At 43.4% G+C, this 19239-nt stretch overlaps 2 protein-coding genes across 3 annotated transcripts in view; one reads left to right on the forward strand and one right to left on the reverse strand.

The window, feature by feature from the left end:
* The first annotated feature begins 63 nt into the window (after positions 1-63).
* Positions 64-9588, forward strand: lgals8a (galectin 8a). The gene is made up of 9 exons (XM_024377757.2): positions 64-216; positions 815-903; positions 1058-1268; positions 5842-5961; positions 6195-6248; positions 6470-6496; positions 6994-7082; positions 7267-7432; positions 7949-9588. Exons 1-9 carry the CDS (start codon positions 178-180, stop codon positions 8096-8098), a joined length of 945 nt encoding a protein of 314 aa, XP_024233525.1. The 5' UTR covers positions 64-177; the 3' UTR covers positions 8099-9588.
* Positions 9589-14774: 5186 nt separating this feature from the next.
* LOC112217463 (zinc finger DHHC-type palmitoyltransferase 14) overlaps positions 14775-19239 on the reverse strand; it is a 57184-nt gene continuing 52719 nt past the window's right edge. The window contains exon 9 of one of the 2 annotated variants that reach the window (XM_024377759.2): positions 14775-16544. In XM_024377759.2, the coding sequence (XP_024233527.1) occupies positions 16167-16544 (378 nt within the window). In that variant the 3' untranslated portion in view covers positions 14775-16166. Of the gene's footprint in view, positions 16590-19239 lie in introns of both variants that reach the window. The other variant, XM_024377758.2, reaches the window with a different exon arrangement.

A 19239-nucleotide genomic window follows, 5' to 3' on the forward strand; every position in this document is an offset into this window, starting at 1 on the left:
AATCTGAAAACCGTGCCTCGACCCCAGCTGTCACATAGCGAAGGCGGGGCTTTGAATGTCATTGGCTGAAAACTTTGTTTTTACATCGTATGAGGAAGTAACCGGACGGTTAATGAAAAGCTCGGGACGTTGGCAATCTTGGGCCCATTTGAACGCTTTCTGCTGAACCACTCAACTATGTCGACCACGAACCCGAAACAAACTGTTCTGAATCCGGTGAGATGCTTTGAAAATATATATTTTTTAATTGTGATTCATACTTGCCCTTGCTCATACATCAACTAAAGCGAGATAATATTGAATTCAGCTCGGTCAGTTAGCTAGTTATCAGCTAACGTCAGTTATACAAGCGATGTCTCATCATTTATCAGGTTGATATGAAGCTGGAAAACATGGTTTGATGACGTTTGGTACACGAACAGTCCCACAAGTACTGAACCTTTCTGAAGTGTCTATGTAGGTCAGGCGCGTGCGTGCAATGTTTTTGACAGCAGGAAATAGTTCATGGATCTCATGCCGCGTTCATGACAACTGGGAAATAAGCTCAGTGTTTCCCACTTGGAAAGTGTCCGTTTCAACCAGTAGGAAGCTCTATGCAAAACTTGCAAGCACATTTTAACTCGGATGTTCAAGAGTTTCCATATTGTCTTGAATGCTGCATCAGGTCATACTTTCACTTTAGTTTTGTAAAATATGTCTATTATGAGTGTTTCAGTTTAACATAAATTCTAATTTCATGCATTCAAACAACAACCTAGTCTTGCTATCTTGCTATAGTTTTGCTATCAATAAACACATTCTACTCTACTCACAGACCATTCCCTTTGCTGGGACAATCCTGGGAGGTTTACAGCCGGGGGAGATGGTGCTCATTCAAGGCACTGTTCCCAGTGATTGTGAGAGGTATGGGGTTGATTATGGATACACTACACACACATCTCAAGAATGACATCACATTACCGTCACGTGTCTCTAGACATGCAGTCATATGAAAGAACATTTTATGGAAGTTGATGAAGTCGCTTAGGGCAAATTACAGCTGTGTGCGCGTGTCCAGGTTTCAGGTGGACTTCACCCATGGGAACAGCACAAAGCCCAGAGCGGACATAGCCTTCCATTTCAACCCTCGCTTTAAGAGATCTCCCTGCATCGTGTGCAACACACTGGAGAGAGAGAGCTGGGGCAAGGAGGAGATCCTGTATAAGAACGCTTTCACACTGGGGTCAACGTTTGAGATGATCGTCCTGGTGCAGAAAGACGAGTTTAAGGTCAGGATAACTAGTGATCAGATTAGATGCCTTTTAAGCCCATACTCGTAAATCGTCTCGTAGTAGCGGTGTTGATCTAGGATCTGTTTTGTGTATTACTAATCACAGTTAATAAGGTTAAATGGACTATGGGTATCTGTTCCTAGATCAGCACTCCTACTCTGAGATGCTTGATACATACAACTCCAGATTCCCCTGATCTATAATAGCCTTTGCCCTGGATCAATGTTCAGGTCCATAATTATTCATAACAATATTGTTAATTGAAAAGACTGGCTCGTGGTTCTGTGGGAATAGGTGTAGGTGCTTTTTGGCCTTTTTGAGAGTTTTCAACATGCAACATACTTTTCATGTAGAGAAAGGGATGCTCTTGAAATAAATGTTTTCCTCATGATCACTTCCTTTCCCTGTATCAGGCATAAGCCTGTGGACACGTCCCAAATGGCAACCTATTCCCTATTTAGTGCACTACTTTTGACAAGAGCTCATAGGGCCCTGATCAAAACTAGTTCACTATATAGGGAACAGGGTGACATTTGGGACATGACCTGTGACTCAAAGATTCACTTTCATTTCCTTGTTTTTTGTGTCACTGTTCAGTTCGGTGGTTGTATATTAAGCATGGGGGAAGGTGCTAAGTCAGTTTTGCCTGCAAGATGTGTTAATAATTCAGTATAATATATTTTTCACCTCCCTTAGTGGTTGAGGTTGGCTTCAGAAGGGTTCTTATGTTCTTATGGCTAAGGTAAAAGCCAAATACAGTGCATTCGGAAAGTATTCAGAACCCTACCCTTTTCCCACATCTTGTTATATTATAGCCTCATTCTAAAATGTATTAAATAAAGAAATGTCTTCATCAATCTACACACAATACCTGTGAGAGATGGAATCTAAAACAAAAATCCAGAAAATCACATTGTATGATTTTTAAGTAATTAATTTGCATTTTATTGCATGACATAAGTATTTGATACATCAGAAAAGCAGAACTTAATATTTGGTACAGAAACCTTTTGTTTGAAATTACAGAGATCATATGTTTCCTGTAGTTCTTGACCAGGTTTGCACACACTGCAGCAGGGATTTTGGCCCACTCCTCCATACAGACCTTCTCCAGATCCTTCAGGTTTCAGGGCTGTTGCTGGGCAATACGGACTTTCAGCTCCCTCCAAAGATGTTCTATTGGGTTCAGGTCTGGAGACTGGCTAGGCCACTCCAGGACCTTGAGATGCTTCTTACGGAGCCACTCCTTAGTTGCACTGGCTGTGTGTTTCGGGTCGTTGTCATGCTGGAAGACCCAGCCACGACACATCTTCAATGCTCTTACTGAAGGAAGGAGGTTGTTGGCCAAGATCTCACAATACATGGCCCATCCATCCTCCCCTCAATACGGTGCAGTCATCCTGTCCCCTTTGCAGAAAAGCATCCTCAAAGAATGATGTTTCCTACTCCATGCTTCACGGTTGGGATGGTGTTCTTGGGGTTGTACTCATCCTTCTTCCTCCAAACACTACGAGTGGAGTTTAGACCAAAAAGCTGTATTTGTCTAATCAGACCACATGACCTTCTCCCATTCCTCCTCTGGATCATCCAGATGGTCATTGGCAAACTTCAGACGGGCCTGGACATGCGCTGGCTTGAGCAGAGGGACCTTGCGTGTGTTGCAGGATTTTAATCCATGACGGCGTAGTGTGTTACTAATGGTTTTCTTTGAGACTGTGGTCCCAGCTCTCTTCAGGTCATTGACCAGGTCCTGTCATGTAGTTCTGGGCTGATCCCTCACCTTCCTCATGATTATTGATGCCCCACGAGGTGAGATCTTGCATGGAGCCCCAGACCGAGGGTGATTGACCGTCATCTTGAACTTCTTCCATTTTCTAATAATTGCGCCAACAGTTGTTGCCTTCTCACCAAGCTGCTTGCCTATTGTCCTGTAGCCCATCCCAGCCTTGTGCAGGTCTACAATTTTATCCCTGATGTCTTTACACAGCTCTCTGGTCTTGGCCATTGTGGAGAGGTTGGAGTCTGTTTGATTGAGTGTGTGGACAGGTGTCTTTTATACAGGTAACGAGTTCAAACAGGTGCAGTTAATACAGGTAATGAGGGAGCACAGGAGGGATTCTTAAAGAAAAACTAACAGGTCTGTGAGAGCCGGAATTCTTACTGGTTGGTAGGTGATCAAATACTTATGTCATGCAATAAAATGCTAATTAATTACTTAAATCCAGAAAATCACATTGTATAATTTTTCTGTTTGAGATTCCGTCTCTCACAGTTGAAGTGTACCTATGATAAAAATCACAGACCTCTACATGCTTTGTAAGTAGGAAACACTGCCGATTTAGCAGGTTATCAAATACTTGTTCTCCCCACTGTACATAAGTATTCAGACCCTTTGCTTATGAGACTCAAAATTGAGCTCAGGTGTATCCTGTTTCCATTGATCATCCTTGAGACGCTTCTACAACTTGATTGGAGTCCACCTGTGATAAATTACATTTTTGGACATGTTTTGGAAAGGCATACACCTGTCTATATAAGGTCCCACAGTTGACAGTGCATGTCAGAGCAAAAACCAAGCCATGAAGTTGATGGGATTGTCCTTAAGAGCTCCGAGACAGGATTGTTTCGATGCACAGTTCTGGGGAAGGGTACCAAAAAATACATCCAGCATTGAAGGTCCCAAAGAAGACGGTGGCCTCCATTATTCTTAAATGGAAGAAGTTTGAACCACCAAGACTCTTCCTAGAGCTTGCTGCCCGGCCAAACTGAGCAATTGGGGGAGAAGGGCCTTGGTCAGGAAGGTGACCAAGTACCCGATGGTCACTTTGACAGCGCTCCAGAGGTCCTCTGTGGAGATGGGAAAACCTTCCAGAAGGTCAACCATTCATTCAAGGTCTGCCGCACTCCATCAATCAGGCCTTCCTTTGGCCAGACGGAAGCCACTCCTCAGTAAAAGGCACATGACAGCCTGCTTGGAGTTTACCTTAAAGGCACCTAAAGCACTCAGACCATGATTCTCTGGTCTGATGAAACCAAGATTGAACTCTTTGGCCTGAATATCTGGAGGAAACCTGGCACCATCCCTACGGTGAAGCATAGTGGTGGCAGCATCATGCTGTGGAGATGTTTTTCAGCGGCAGGGACTGGGAGACTAGTCGGGATCGAGTGAAAGATGAACAAAGCAAAGTACAGAGAGATCCTTGATGAAAACCTGCTCCAGAGCGCTCAGGACCTCAGACTGGGGCGAAGGTTCATCTTCCAACAGGACAACAACCCTAAGCACACAGCCATGACAATGCAGGAGTGGCTTTGGGACAAGTCTCTGAATGTCCTTGCGGTGCCCAGCCAGAGCCCAGACTTGAACCCGATCAAACATCTCTGGATAGACGTTTTGCAATGGAAAACTAAAACAAGTGTTTCTCATTGGACAAGGTCTTGTAGTCCTTGTCCATCCCTTTTTCAGTCTGCTTTCTTCCATTTGCCTAGTGAATATGTCCCTGGCAAGCTAACTAGCCATCCTGCTGCTCCTATTAGGAATCAGCTTGTTACTTGGTAACCAAGATTTAACATGTTGCTTATGTTAGAGCAGAGAGACTATTGAAGCCTTTTAGAGCATGTGTCAAACTCATTACACGGAGGGCCGACTGTCTGCGGGTTTTCGCTCCTCCCTTGTACTTGATTGATGAGTTAATATCACTAATTATACTGAACAAAAATATAAACGCAACATGCAACAATTTCTAAGATTTTACTGAGTTACTGTTCATAGAAGGAAACAAGTCAATTTGAAATAAGTAAATTAGGCCCTAATCTATGGATTTCACATGACTGGGCAGGGACGCAGCCATGGATGGGGCTGGGAGGGCATAGGCCCACCCACTAGGGAGCCAGGCCCAGTCAACCAAAATGAGTTTTCCCCACAAAATGGCTTTATTACAGACAGAAATACTCAGAAACCCCTTGTCCATAAGACGATCCCACAGGTGCAGAAGCCAGATGTGGAAGTCCTGGGCTGACGTGGTTACTCGTGGTCTGTGGTTGTGAGGCCAGTTAGACGTACTGTCAAATGACATTGGAGGCGGCATATGGTAGAGAAATGAACATTAAATTCTCTGGCAGCAGCTCTGTTGGACACTTTGTGCAGTCAGCATGCCAATTGCATGGTCCCTCAACTTGAGACATTGTGTGACAAAACTGCACGTTTTAGAGCTGCCTTTTATTGTCAAGGTGCACCTGTGTATTGATCATGCTGTTTAATCAGTTTCTTGATATGCCACTCCTGTCAGGTGGATGGATTATCTTGGCAAAGGAGAACTGCTTACTCACATGGATGTAAACACATTTGTGCACACGATTTGAGAGAGATACGCTTTTTGTGAGTTTGGAAAATGTCTGGGATCTTTTATTTCAGCTCATGAAACATGGGGCCAACACTTTCAATGTTTTATATTTTTGTTTAGTATAGTAAAGAACTCATTACCTGGTTGTCTAGGTCTTAATGGAATGAGCTTGACACCTCTGCTTTAGAGGATTCTCCCACTGTTTGTCTCACTGTTATCTACCTCTCTAGGTGGCAGTGAACGGTGCTCATGTACTGCAGTATAACCACAGACTGGACCTGGATAAGGTGGACACACTGGCCATTTCTGGAAAGGTCAAGGTTCAGGCCATCGGCTTCTTCCCCGGCTCTGTAAGTAATTCATCCTAACTTCATTATTATATGTCAGATATGAAACATTTCATATTATCTAGCTATAGCCTAACTGGCTTTATGATTTCAAGGCCTGCAGCCATATGTTATGCACCTTCAAGTTGAATTCTACAGAAGACTTATATGTCCTTGCCGGAGATTTAAGTTCTGAACAACAGTTTGACCTGTTGTGACCCATGGGTGTAAAAAGTTTTTGTCACTTCAAATTGTAGAACTCCGGTCCACCTCCACCTGGTGTTGTGAACAACAGAGGCCCACAAGCCAATGTAAGGAAGTTGCTTTATCAACATGAAATAAAAGGAAATCTATTGTTGCTAAGACTGCTAACGCGGTTGTGGTGCTTTTGGAGGGGAGCCTTTTTGACTCCAAGCGATGGGATTGTTTAACACACTGCATGGACTCTATATGCCAACATGTATAACATTAAATTCAAGTCAAGTATGCTTTGCCTCTAATGAGAGCAAAACATTTACTTTCTTTCTGACAGGAAGTGCTTTCAATGTCAGATGACTTGGTAAGTTGTTATTACATTATATGATTGTAATATGAAGCAGCTGTGCTGCCGATGTAATACATCACACATTTGATTTAGAACAACATTTGTCAACTCGTTTTTTTACATTTTTTAAATTTCAAATCAAATTCAGCCCACTGGTGCCACAACAACTGGGCCTTTGGAAGTTGTCTTATTGACTCACCTATTCCAGACATGGACAAATATCCCAATAGCATTACAGCAGGCTCTGAGGGACTGTGATGTACATGTCATTTTCCACAGCGTCATGGTCATCCGAGTCTGGAAGATTTGGTGCCATGTACTGTACTACCTAGAGCCTTATATTTGCAATACAACGCTCTGCTACTACCTAAGGTTCATCACATGTTACTCTGTACCAAGTCTGTTTTGTGACCATTTTGAATACTTTACTCGTCTGACATGAACTGTGCTATTTATTTGTGTGACCTGCTGACAGAAGTAATTTGTGATTTTTGTTGTTGTTGTTGTTGCAGAGTCTGCCCTTCAGGGGCAAACTGACCAAGGGGTTGAGTGTAGGACACACCATCACAATCAAAGGAGAGACCAGCCTGTACCCACACAGGTATGTATGTAGCAGGCTAGGGGACATGAAAGGATTGTCCAAATATAAAATATAATTCACATTACTCTGTTCAAATTCCACACCATTCTTTATCCACAAATTCTCTGAAACCGTTCAATTAACATTGATGAAATGCAGCGTTTTGTCATTCGCTGCTAAATTTACTTTTGTATTTAACTTGTAGCTTCTTGGTGAACCTGAGAGTCGGTAACACGGAGGACATAGCGCTCCACCTGAACCCCCGTATGAAGGCCGCCGTGTTCATCCGTAACTCCTACCTGTCCGAGTGCTGGGGCCCCGAGGAGAACAACCTGCCCAGCTTCCCCTTCTCCCCTGGGGAGTACTTTGAGGTAACCCTTCCCCAGCCTCTCCCTCTGTACTCCACTGGAGTGTATTCATTATCAAAATGTTAGGCAACAGAAAACATTTTGCGGGTTTCTTATTGGTGAAGTTCAGGTAGTCCCTCTCTGTTTCTTTCCGTTTTCTTCTGTTTGATGTCTAGTGAAACCGATCCTGGATACACTTGGAATGTCTGGGGAAACGCCAGTACCACTTTAGGGTTTCTTGGCCTTGAAGTTGTCTTCTTTCATATCAATAGTCTTAAGACAGAGAATTTTGGTCTGAAACAGTTTTATTGTCTGCCTTGAATCATTTTTGAATGACAGTATCTGCATTAATTCACAGCAAGGCCCAACAATGGAAAGATACAGCATTATACTGAATCATTCTGAATCCCATTGTTTTTTGTCAGATAGCATGACTTTCATTCCATTATGTAGGAGTGATGCTGCCTGATGCAAGACCATGTCTGAATACTACATCTGATTCTACCCCTCATACCCTCGCCCGTTTGTTGCTCATTCTAGATGATCATCCTGTGTGAGGCCCACCAGTTCAAGGTAGCGGTGAACGGGGTCCACCAACTGGACTATAAGCACCGTGTCCAGGACCTGAGCCGCATTACTGAGCTGGAGATCCTGGGAGACCTGCAGCTGCTGGATATCAAGCTGTGGTGATCCCTGACCTTCAAGATCTGTTTTATGTCCCAATTGTATCTCCTTCCTCCCAAAGTGTGCTTTTGTTCACATTCCTTCACTGATTTGAAAGGAAATGACCGGCATGAGAAATATGGTGGTTAACTTCCTCTAGCTAGCCTATGCCTTCATCAATCCAATGCTTTTAAGGATATATTATTAGGACACACTGCTGACCTCCAAGATCTGACCCCAGTCACCCTTAGAATGACCTCCAACTCTGGCTACGTCACAATTCACAACCCTTTTCCAGAAATGTAGTAGCAGTAGCAGACCTTTCACACTCCCCGTCATGGCTTTAAAAGGATTGGTGCAAGCATTGGCTGGAGGAAGTATCCACCATTGTAAAAGCCATGCAAGAAAGTGTGCAAGTGTGCATTTTGGGAGAAGCATAGAGAATGGGCCATAGCCACCTCAGCCAGGGACTCAATATAGCTTTGCTGAAAAGCATCTTCCACTGCATGTCCTCTACCCATTTTATCCTTGATATTCCTCCTATGTGCGTGGTCTGGTTTTAATTTGGGACTCTCAGTACATTAATGGACTACTAATCAAGTATCTGACAACATATCAATTCATTTTGGGGCAGGTTGAATGTAATTGGCAAATTATCTGCGGAAGCAGGTATGGGTAACGTGACAAACGGGTAGGTAAACAGAAACACCTTTTTATTCATTTGAGGCAACGTGGGCAGGGTGTTCAGGTGGCTATTGTGATAGTATCACTATGATCCGTTTTGTAATAATCATTTTCGGCCTAACGCATCAGAATAGCAATTCGTTTGAACCTTTTCATCCCTGGCATGTGAAAGCGTTCCTATTAGCAGGTTATCTCATTTACTAGACTCTACGGCTAAATATTTTACACCACGGGCATGAAATATGGATGAAAGCTGATCTAATTTATTATAGCTCTAAGCTGTTGCACTGCTACCACTTCTCCAATCTAAAAAAATCGCATAATGTGATATGTTATACAATATACCATGTAGTACAAGAGTGAGCTTGTATGGTTTTGAATGACATTCTTGTTTACCCTTTTGCCTAGTTAAATAAAATAAAAATACCCTTGATAACTGAGCAAAAAGGTTTATTTTATGTTTACGATATACTGGGAATGGTGGCTAAACTGACAATGGCTTATATAGCAACTTAACCACTATGTAACATATCTATATAAGCAATATCTGCGCAAATATACAATTTATCAGGGAGCCTCTAACAAAAAGTTGGGTAGTCATCAACTTTCCTATGCAAGTTTCCACATAGATATTCGTGAGCTATCATTTTAAAGGCGGATTTTGTGCATATGCTACTGTGTGTTGAGTATTTTCTGTCCCCAAAACTGAAGTTTTATATTTGAATATCAACCAAGAACAACTGTAAGCATTAGCCTACAAGCTTTACCATAGGAAATGACTGAAGTATGTATAAAGTTGTGTGACCATAATAAACTAACAAATTAAAGTCGCACTCCAGTCTCCTTTTTACTTAGTTTATCACCTGATTTACTTAACAAAAGGCACATCTCAAAAGGTCTAGGTGTAGGGGTGTGTGTGTGGTACCACAGAATGAGTCATAATACCCATAAAACCTCGTGTTCAAACAGAGAAATGGTTATAATCATTTATCCCATAGGGGATTTTAAGAAACACTTCAAATGAGGGCTGTTTTGTGTAGACTTATTTACCCCCCCCAAAGAAAATGAAATGCTAATTAGCTATCATCATAAAGAACTACAAATGCAATGATGGTCTGGACGAGACTGACAAATCGAGACAAAGGTAAGAATCTCTGGATTTAAGTGTCTGTTAGCTAAATGTAGTACATTTTCTTTAAATGGACAATTCTGTGAAATGTCTTGTGCAAGTTTTAAATGAACACTACGTGTTAGCAAAGATGTCAGCTAGAGATGACGTGCAGGAGCTTGCAGAGATTTGTTGTCTTGCATCATGCCTACTTTGATACTAATTAGCATTTTTGAATCTGAGCGTAAATAGAGCTGAAAATATTTATTAAAGTCACCTTGTCCGAGAGAGATTTACCAGTGGTATGAAGTACTTAAGTAAAAATATTTAAAGTACTACTTAAGTAGTTTTTTGTGGTATCTGTACTTATTTATATTTTTGACAACTTTTACTTCACTACATTCCTAAAGAAAATAATGTACCTTTTACTCCATACATTTTCCCTGACACCCAAAAGTATTCGTTACAGTTTGAATTTGAAGCAGGAAAGGAAAATGGTGCAATTCACACACTTATCAAGAGAACATCCCTGATCATCCCTACTGCCTCTGATCTGGCAAACTCACTAAACACACATGCTTTGTTTGTAAATTATGTCTGAGTGTTGGAGTGTGCCGCTAGCTATCAATAAATAAAATAAAAAAATAGAAAATGGTGCCGTCTGGTTTCCTTAACCTCCTGAAGCTAGGGGGCACTATTTTCATTTTTGGAAAAATAACGTGCCGCTAGCTATCAATAAATAAATAAAAAATAGAAAATGGTGCCGTCTGGTTTCCTTAATATAAGGGTTTGTAAATTATTTATACTTTTACTTTTGATACTTAAGTATATTTTAGCAATTACATTTTTTTATTTTTTATTTCACCTTTATTTAACCAGGTAGGCTAGTTGAGAACAAGTTCTCATTTGCAACTGCGACCTGGCCAAGATAAAGCATAGCAGTGTGAATAGACACTTACTTTACTTTTGATACGTAAATACATTTAAAACCAAATACTTTTAGACTTTTACTCAAGTAGTATTTTACTGTGTGACTTTCACTTTTACTTGAGTCATATTTTTACTGTGTGACTTTCACTTTTACTTGAGTCATAATTTTACTCAAGTATGACAGTTGGGTATTTTTTCCACCACTGAAATGTACATGGTTATCAAAACATCACGTCAGGGTAAGCCTGCACGAAACACAGACCTTATTTAAAGTGTTTCTAAAATTCCCTATGGGAAAAATGACTGGTGGAAAATTGATTGGAACCATTTCCCTGTTTAACCGCTAGGCTACATGGGTATTATGACATCTCCACTGTTGGGCTGTACTGTTCCTGCAAGCTAGGAGTGAGGTTGATGATATTAGAGGGCACCTTCAGACCTACTCATTGAATGACTTACTCAATGAAGTGTATAAAAAAAACACTATTTTGCTCACAACACTTTTTTATTTTATTACCCTTGTGTGTGTACATTCCTGTATTTATAGGTGGGACATTCTTTTGCAGTGAGTCTTTAATCCAGCACTACTACCGCCCTTGTGAAAGCTATACACTCCTGTCTGACAGCTACAGACTCCAGAAAACCAATAATGGTGAGGGTGTTACTTGAACATGTGTCCAAATCCATTGTTCGAGTAGATCAGGCAAAGCTCTCACAACATCTGTCTGACATTGAACTGTGTCCTAGGTTTACTAGCCTGGCTCAGCAGCTACACACCACCAGAAAGAAGGCAGAGAGTGATGGCAAATGGCACATTTAGGCCTTGGTCAGAGGTCACCTCTGGTGTGCCACAAGGGTGTGTGGTTTCACCACATCTGTTTCTCCTTCACATGTCCACCCGAAAAGTTGTCTTCAGTGACACTCTAGATACTGGGTATGCGGACAATGTAGGGTTGTCCCGAGGCATACCATTAACCAGCATCCAAGAGGACACTTCCATGGGCTTGGAGGCAAAGCAGCTGGAAGAGTGGACCCCATCCAACTACATGCTCCTGAACGGATAAAAAGTCTGTGGAAATTCTGCTATGTTTTTCAACAGACCCTCCACCTCTAATCCTAGGAGGACAGGAAGTACCAGCGGTAACAATGACCAAATATCTTGGTTTTTATCTGGACTCTAACCTCAGTGGTGACACGTGGCGCAGTCAAGGCCTCAAAACGCCTGCACTTTTTGACTGTCCTTGTCAGAAATGGCCGACCAGATGAATATCTGGTCACAGTATACACTACACTGGTCAAGGCCTTCTCTGGAATACAGTGGAGTGCTGTTAGTTGGATGCAGTAAAAAGCAGCCGGCCCAAATAGACAGGTCGCAGAGGGCCTTGAGGTTCATCTCCAGAGGTTGAGCAGTGCAACTACAGCTCCCGTCACTGCAGAGCAGGCGACAACAGGCTGCAGTGCACGCTTACTTTAAAACTGCACCATTTTCTCTACTCCCCAATGGAAATGTTGTATACTTATTTTTGTTTATCCTCGATGATTCTTAATCAAGTGCATCATTTTGTATGTGTACCTTGTTTTAAATGATCAAATACATTAAACTCCAAAAGAACATGTGTAGAATTGCAGGAAATGTACTTTAAAACTAAAAACTCTGGTGGTCTCCCAACCAAGTCTCGCTTAGGTCCCCAAAAAGGCTAGGGCTGGCCCTGAATTGGCCTGCAAGCATTCAGTCGTACACTTGTGAGAGAGCACGATACATAGTCATACACTTGGTAGCATGGTACAAAAGAAGCTGCTGGAATGGCATTGTCTACTCCAAATCAGTTTTGGTCAACAGATTACAGTTGCAAAAAGCCAGTAACTTTCCCTAAATTCCCAGGTTTTCCTGAAATCCTGGTTGGAGGTATCCAGATGTCCTGCATATTCCTCCTGATTCTGGGAATCTTCCAATTGTGACGTCTGGAAAACCTGGGAATTTTGTCAACAGTTGTACCAGATTTAGCTAGCAGCTAATTTCCGTCTGCAAAGGGTATTCACTGAAAAGGGTATTGGGTATTGTGTTGCATTTCTGCCAAGTGACTGCGCACCTGGTGAAGGACATGCACACTCTTGACCACCCACTGAATGACCTGTTCCCTCCAAAAAGTGGTAAATGTACCACCAGGCTCCTGAGAAACAGCCACCAACTGTCCTGTATAACTGTCCTGTATAACTGTCCTGTATAACTGTCCTGTATAACTGTCCTGTATAACTGTCCTGTATAACTGTCCTGTGTAACTGTCCTGTATAACTGTCCTGTATAACTGTCCTGTATAACTGTCCTGTATAACTGTCCTGTATAACTGTCCTGTGTAACTGTCCTGTGTAACTGTCCTGTGTAACTGTCCTGTATAACTGTCCTGTATAACTGTCCTGTATAACTGTCCTGTATAACTGTCCTGTATAACTGTCCTGTGTAACTGTCCTGTGTAACTGTCCTGTGTAACTGTCCTGTGTAACTGTCCTGTGTAACTGTCCTGTATAACTAACTGTCCTGTATAACTGTCCTGTGTAACTGTCCTGTGTAACTGTCCTGTGTAACTGTCCTGTGTAACTGTCCTTTCAGACTGTGTACCCACTGTCCTGTGTAACTGTCCTGTATAACTGTCCTGTATAACTGTCCTGTATAACTGTCCTGTGTAACTGTCCTGTGTAACTGTCCTGTATAACTGTCCTGTATAACTGTCCTGTGTAACTGTCCTGTATAACTGCCGTCTGATCAGACTGTGAAACACCACTCTACCCACTGCTATCAGACTGTGAAACACCACTCTACCCACTGCTATCAGACTGTATAATAACTCTAGCTCTTAAATGGCCTTTCCTTAAAATTCTCTTTTTAACAATCACACATTAACATTTCAATTTCCATCATGAAAAATGTCCTTTAATGTTGTTTCAAGTGTCCTGTATTCTATTCCTGTCACGTGTTATGTATTTTAAATGAGAGTTTTGTCATTCTTAGTAATGTCAATTCTGCATTTTATCTGTGAGCAAGAATAAATGGAAACTTAATATATCCTTCATTGATTGTGTGTTGTGTATTCTCTTTGACGACAGACTGAGTGCCAGTCTGTTTGTGCTATCATGCCAACTCCCTAGCACTGATTGTCTTGACAACGAGCAATGGCAAGAGCACCAACAGATTTGGGACCAAGCTACAGTACTTTCAGTACAGACGATAAGTCTGAGGGCAAGTGAATCTCAGTCCTCAGTGTATCCACTAGAGAGCAGTATACAGCCTCTATCAGCCCTAAAAATAGCATTCACATCATTATCTCACGAACCATCCAGCCAGCAGCGGATCCCTCACAGCTGGCTTTGCCATGTAGACCTACCAGTACCTACACAATGTAAATAAGATATCAGTCACTGCCGTCAGCTGACTCAGGGCCGGCTCCAGGCATTAGTGATATAAGCGGTCGCTTGGGGCCCCCGGCCGCTAGGGGAATCGCAGGAAATGACTTTAAAACTGCAAAAATATTTCTCCAGACCATGGCAACATGAGTAGAATTGCAGGAAATTAGCTGTAAAACAGCAAACATTTTCTCTCCACCCTATGGCAAAATGTGTAGAACTGCAGAACACTTACTTTAAAACTGCACCATTTTCTCTACTCCCCAATGGAAATGTTTTATACTTTTTTAGTTTATTCTCGATGATTCTTAATCAAGTGCATCATTTTGTATGTGTACCTTGTTTTAAATGATCAAATAAATGAAACTCCAAAAGAACATGGCAAAATGTTTAGAATTGCAGGAAATGTACTTTAAAACTAAAAACTCTGGTGGTCTCCCAACCAAATCTCGCTTAGGTCCCCAAAAAGGCTAGGGTTGGCCCTGAACTGGCCTGCAAGCATTCAGTCATAGACTTGTGAGAGAGCACGATACATAGTCATACACTTGGTAGCATGGTACAGAAGAAGCTGTTGGAATGGCATTGTCTACTCCAAATCAGTTTTGGTCAACAGATTACAGTTGCAAAATGCCAGTAACTTTCCCTAAATGCCCAGGTTTTCCTGAAATCCTGGTTGGAGGTATCCGGATTTCCTGCATATTCCTCCTGATTCTGGGAATCTTCCGACTGTGACGTCTGGAAAACCTGGGAATTTTGTCAACAGTTGTACCAGATTTAGCTAGCAGCTAATTTCCGTCTGCAAAGGGTATTCACTGAAAAGGGTATTGGGTATTGTGTTGCCCTTCTGTCAAATGACTGCGCACCGCCTGGTTGAATAAATAAAACCCTTGTACATAAAAAAATGTGAATTTATTAATTATCCACAGGCATTAATGTATAAAGCTGGAAGTCAATGACAATTTCTTGGCACAGTAATCATATTACATATTATCTACATCCCAAATGGCAACCTATTCCCTATATAGTGCGCTACTTTTGCCAGAGCCCTATAGGCCCTGGTCAAAAGTAGTGCACTAAATAGAGTGTGACATTTGGGATGCACAATGATGTTTTGGCATCACATTTGAACAAAACAAAAATGAAATGCGACTGGCGTCACACAGACACCAGGACTGACTAATGAACACCACCGATTACCGCGTACAGTGTTGACACAATCTCAAACCGGAAGTGACATCATCTGTGGCCAGGGCTAACACTGATTGGCTGTGTCCATTACTACTGTATAAAAGAGTGTCACCACTCAGGACACACAACACACATGGAAACCTATAAACAAGTCCTGTATTTAGTCCTGATTCATGTCTTTCCAGCTAATCAACAGTCCTGAAGAACCAGGGAAGTATCACGCTGTGTGTGTCCTCGGATGTCAGCAAAACAAAATGGCAACTGCCTTGGTAGGTTTTAGCTGAGAGAGAGAAGAGAGATTCAGGTGATTTCCTCTACATGTCATTGGAGAATAAAGCACAAGTCATGAACATTTGGCAGAAGGCTGAACCTGTATCCAGGCCTGGTAGACACCCGGTAGAGCACCAGCTATACTACTGTGAAGAGGAAGTGGGAGTCAGAAGTGTGACTTTGGTCCTGGTCAGGTGCAGTGGAGACTGAGGGTCTGTCTGTCTGTTTGGCACTACAATAGCTTAACTCAACAGGTGGGCGCAAATCTGGGTGGGATGGAGGGAGCGCTCAGGTGAAATGTTAGGGGAAATATGGCTTTGGTCCTGAGTGTGGAGGGAAGGAGAGATAGAGAGGGGAGAGGCTACGTCCCAAATGGCAACCTATTCCCTATATAGTGCACTACTTTTTACCAGAGTTCATGGGCTCTGATCAAAAGTAGTGCATTACATAGGGAATAGTGTGATGTCTGGGTAGTGGTTCCAAAGAGCCAGGGGGAAATGGCAGCGGGGCCCAGTCTCAGACAGAGCTGAGTTTAACCAGGCCCCTGACAGAGTCCTCATGCAGAGAGTCCTGGCTGGCAGGGTCGTAGAGCTGGGCAGGGTGGATGTGTCCACCGTGGGTCATGTGGGCAGCGCAGGGCAAAGTCAGAGGCATAGGGCCAGAAGGCGAGGGAGTCTCCTCAGGGCTGGCAAAGTGGTGGTGGTGGCAGTGGGTGTCTGGGTCCCTCAGAGTCAACATGTCCCCTGCACAGCTCAGCCCGGGCATGGAGGGCAGGGAGGGCTGGCTGGGGGCCAGGGAGGCACAGGGGACCACCAAGGAACTCTTCCCAGGGAAAGGGGGTCCCCCTCCACCAATCATGACGGAGTTGCTGTGGAGCAGTGGGGTGGCGGCAGCCTGCAAAATGAATTTGGTGCTCTGAATGCAGTGCTCTTGGTCACACTGAGGAGACAGGGAAAGTGAAATGGAGAGATAGATGAAGATAAGAGAAGGGGAAAAAGAAACGGTAGGAGAATTATATGTTTTTGATGAGAGACAGGAAATGAAGGAAGGAAATTATAGGGGGAGTGGAAATACACACAAATAAAAAGGTTAACAGACAAAACAGAAAGAGGAGGAAAGAAGAAAAATAACATGAAGTTAACTCACTACTTCAACTCAAACAACTCAACACATTTTGAGATTGCCCAAAATTGATTATTTTAGTTTTTAAAAAATGAATATTTTCAACATCTCTCCACGGGCGTATGGCCAAAGTTACTTGTTCTCACAGCTGCCAGCTTCAAACAAGGCTGTATGCAAATGAGGAACCATCCAGAAGACTATGATTATTCTGCTTGAGATATAAAACACCTATTTGAAAAGCAATGCAGGGAGAGGATCCACTGACGTTGAGGGAATTATATTCATCATTATTCAGCAGAGTACCGGTGATTTAAAACATGGATATATTCAGAGTGAGGGTGATAGGAGTTCCTCATCCGTCACACTTAAAAGCAGAGTGAGAAGTTACACCCCGTTGAATGAATGAATACAAACACATGAGCTGTGTTCATTTACTATTAAATACTGCTCTCTGGATCAGATGGTAAAGCCAACAGCAGCCACCGAAAGAGAGAGAGAGAGAGAGAGAGAGAGAGAGAGCCAACAGAGAGAGAGAGAGAGAGAGAGAAAGAAGTTCAGAGCCCAATAATGGCATGGATATAGACAGATTACTGCTCTCTGTTGGCCTGTAATAACATCAAAGCCTGGTTCAATTTGTCATTTGCAAACGAGAGCCCTTGAGTGAGTTACTGACGTACAGTATTAAAACCTCTACAGGATCGGTGGGTCCCCCGCGAAACGGCTGAGGTAGCGTAGGCTAATGTGATTAGCATGAGATTGTAAGTAACAACAACATTTCCCAGGACATAGACATATCTGATATTGGCAGAAAGCTTCAATTCTTGTTAATCTAACTGCACTGTGCAATTTACTGTAACAATACAGAGGCGGATGCAAGATGCAAGCAACGATGGTTTAATAAATACAGTTTACAGCAGCAACAGGACAGACAGACTGTACTCAGACGGAATCCGACCCAGGGACTAGGGCGCATCTTCCTAAGATAGCGTGCTGAGAAATCCAGGGAGTGTGTCCGGATGGGTAGGAGGAAGCACAGCAGATAATCCACACAAGGGCGGTGAGAGATGAGCACAGACACACGACACAACCTCAGAGAAGTAACAACGATCTGACAACAAGAAACACTGGTTACAGAGCATATAAAGGGAAGATAAGTGATTCCAGCTGGCACAGACAATCAGGCCGAGATTGGGAACCACGCCCACACAAACACGGGAGAGAGAGAGAGAGAAAGAGAGAGAGAGAGAGAAAGAGGGAGGCAGTGGATTCATGAACCGTGACAATACCCCCCCCCCTAGGAACGCCTCTTGGCGTTCCCAGGCGAATTTACCTGTCGATTGAAATCATCGATAAGGGAGTGATCCAGAATGTCCCTAGCAGGTACCCAACTTCTCTCCTCCGGGCCGTAACCCTCCCAGTCCACCAGGTACTGGAATCCGCGTCCCCTCCTTCTAGAGTCCAAAATACAATTGACAGAAAAGGTGGGTTCCCCATCAACAAGTCGTGGCGGCGGGGGAACCGGGACCGGCGGGTTAATACGTGCCTGAAACACAGGTTTTATTTTAGACACATGAAAGGTAGGATGAATTCTCCTATACGCCGGAGGAAGCTTGAGCCGGACCGCCACCGGACTAATGATCCTGGTGACTCTGAACGGGCCGATAAATTTGGGGGCAAGCTTGTTCGAAATGGATCGGAGTGGAATGTTCTTAGTAGAAAGCCACACTCTTTGGCCAACGACGTATACCGGAGGCTTCGACCGGTGGCGATCGGCCTTAGCCTTGGTGCGCGCCCCCACCCGGAGAAGAGTCTCACGGGCTCTGCTCCATGCGTGACGGCACCTCTGGATGAAAGCGTGAGCGGAGGGAACAGTGACCTCGGACTCCGTACTGGGAAAGATAGGTGGCTGGTAACCTAAACTACACTCAAACGGAGAGAGACCCGTGGCTGCCACTGGCAACGAATTGTGAGCGTACTCAACCATAGAGAGTTGTTGACTCCAGGAAGAGGGATTCTTAGAAACCAAACATCGCAACACTCTCTCCAAATCTTGGTTGGCCCTCTCCGTTTGACCGTTGCTCTGGGGATGAAACCCTGAAGACAGGCTGACACTCGCTCCCAGTAACCTACAAAACTCTTGCCAAAACTTGGACACAAATTGGGGCCCCCTGTCAGAAACTACGTCCATCGGCAGGCCATGTAAGCGAAAGACGTGATCCACGACAGTTACCGCTGTCTCCTTGGCAGATGGTAATTTAGGCAAGGGAATAAAATGAGCCGCCTTCGAGAACCGGTCCACCACGGTCAAAACAACCGTCTTGCCCTGGGAGGGCGGGAGGGCGGTAACAAAATCTAGCGCGATGTGGGACCAGGGTCTCGAAGGGACCGACAGCGGTTGGAGTAACCCATCTGGGGGTCGATTAGAAGTCTTCCCAGTGGCACAAACCGAGCAAGCCAAGACAAAACT

The sequence above is a fragment of the Oncorhynchus tshawytscha genome, linkage group LG18 (assembly GCF_018296145.1).
Source record: "Oncorhynchus tshawytscha isolate Ot180627B linkage group LG18, Otsh_v2.0, whole genome shotgun sequence".
NCBI classification, from domain to species: Eukaryota; Metazoa; Chordata; class Actinopteri; order Salmoniformes; family Salmonidae; genus Oncorhynchus; species Oncorhynchus tshawytscha.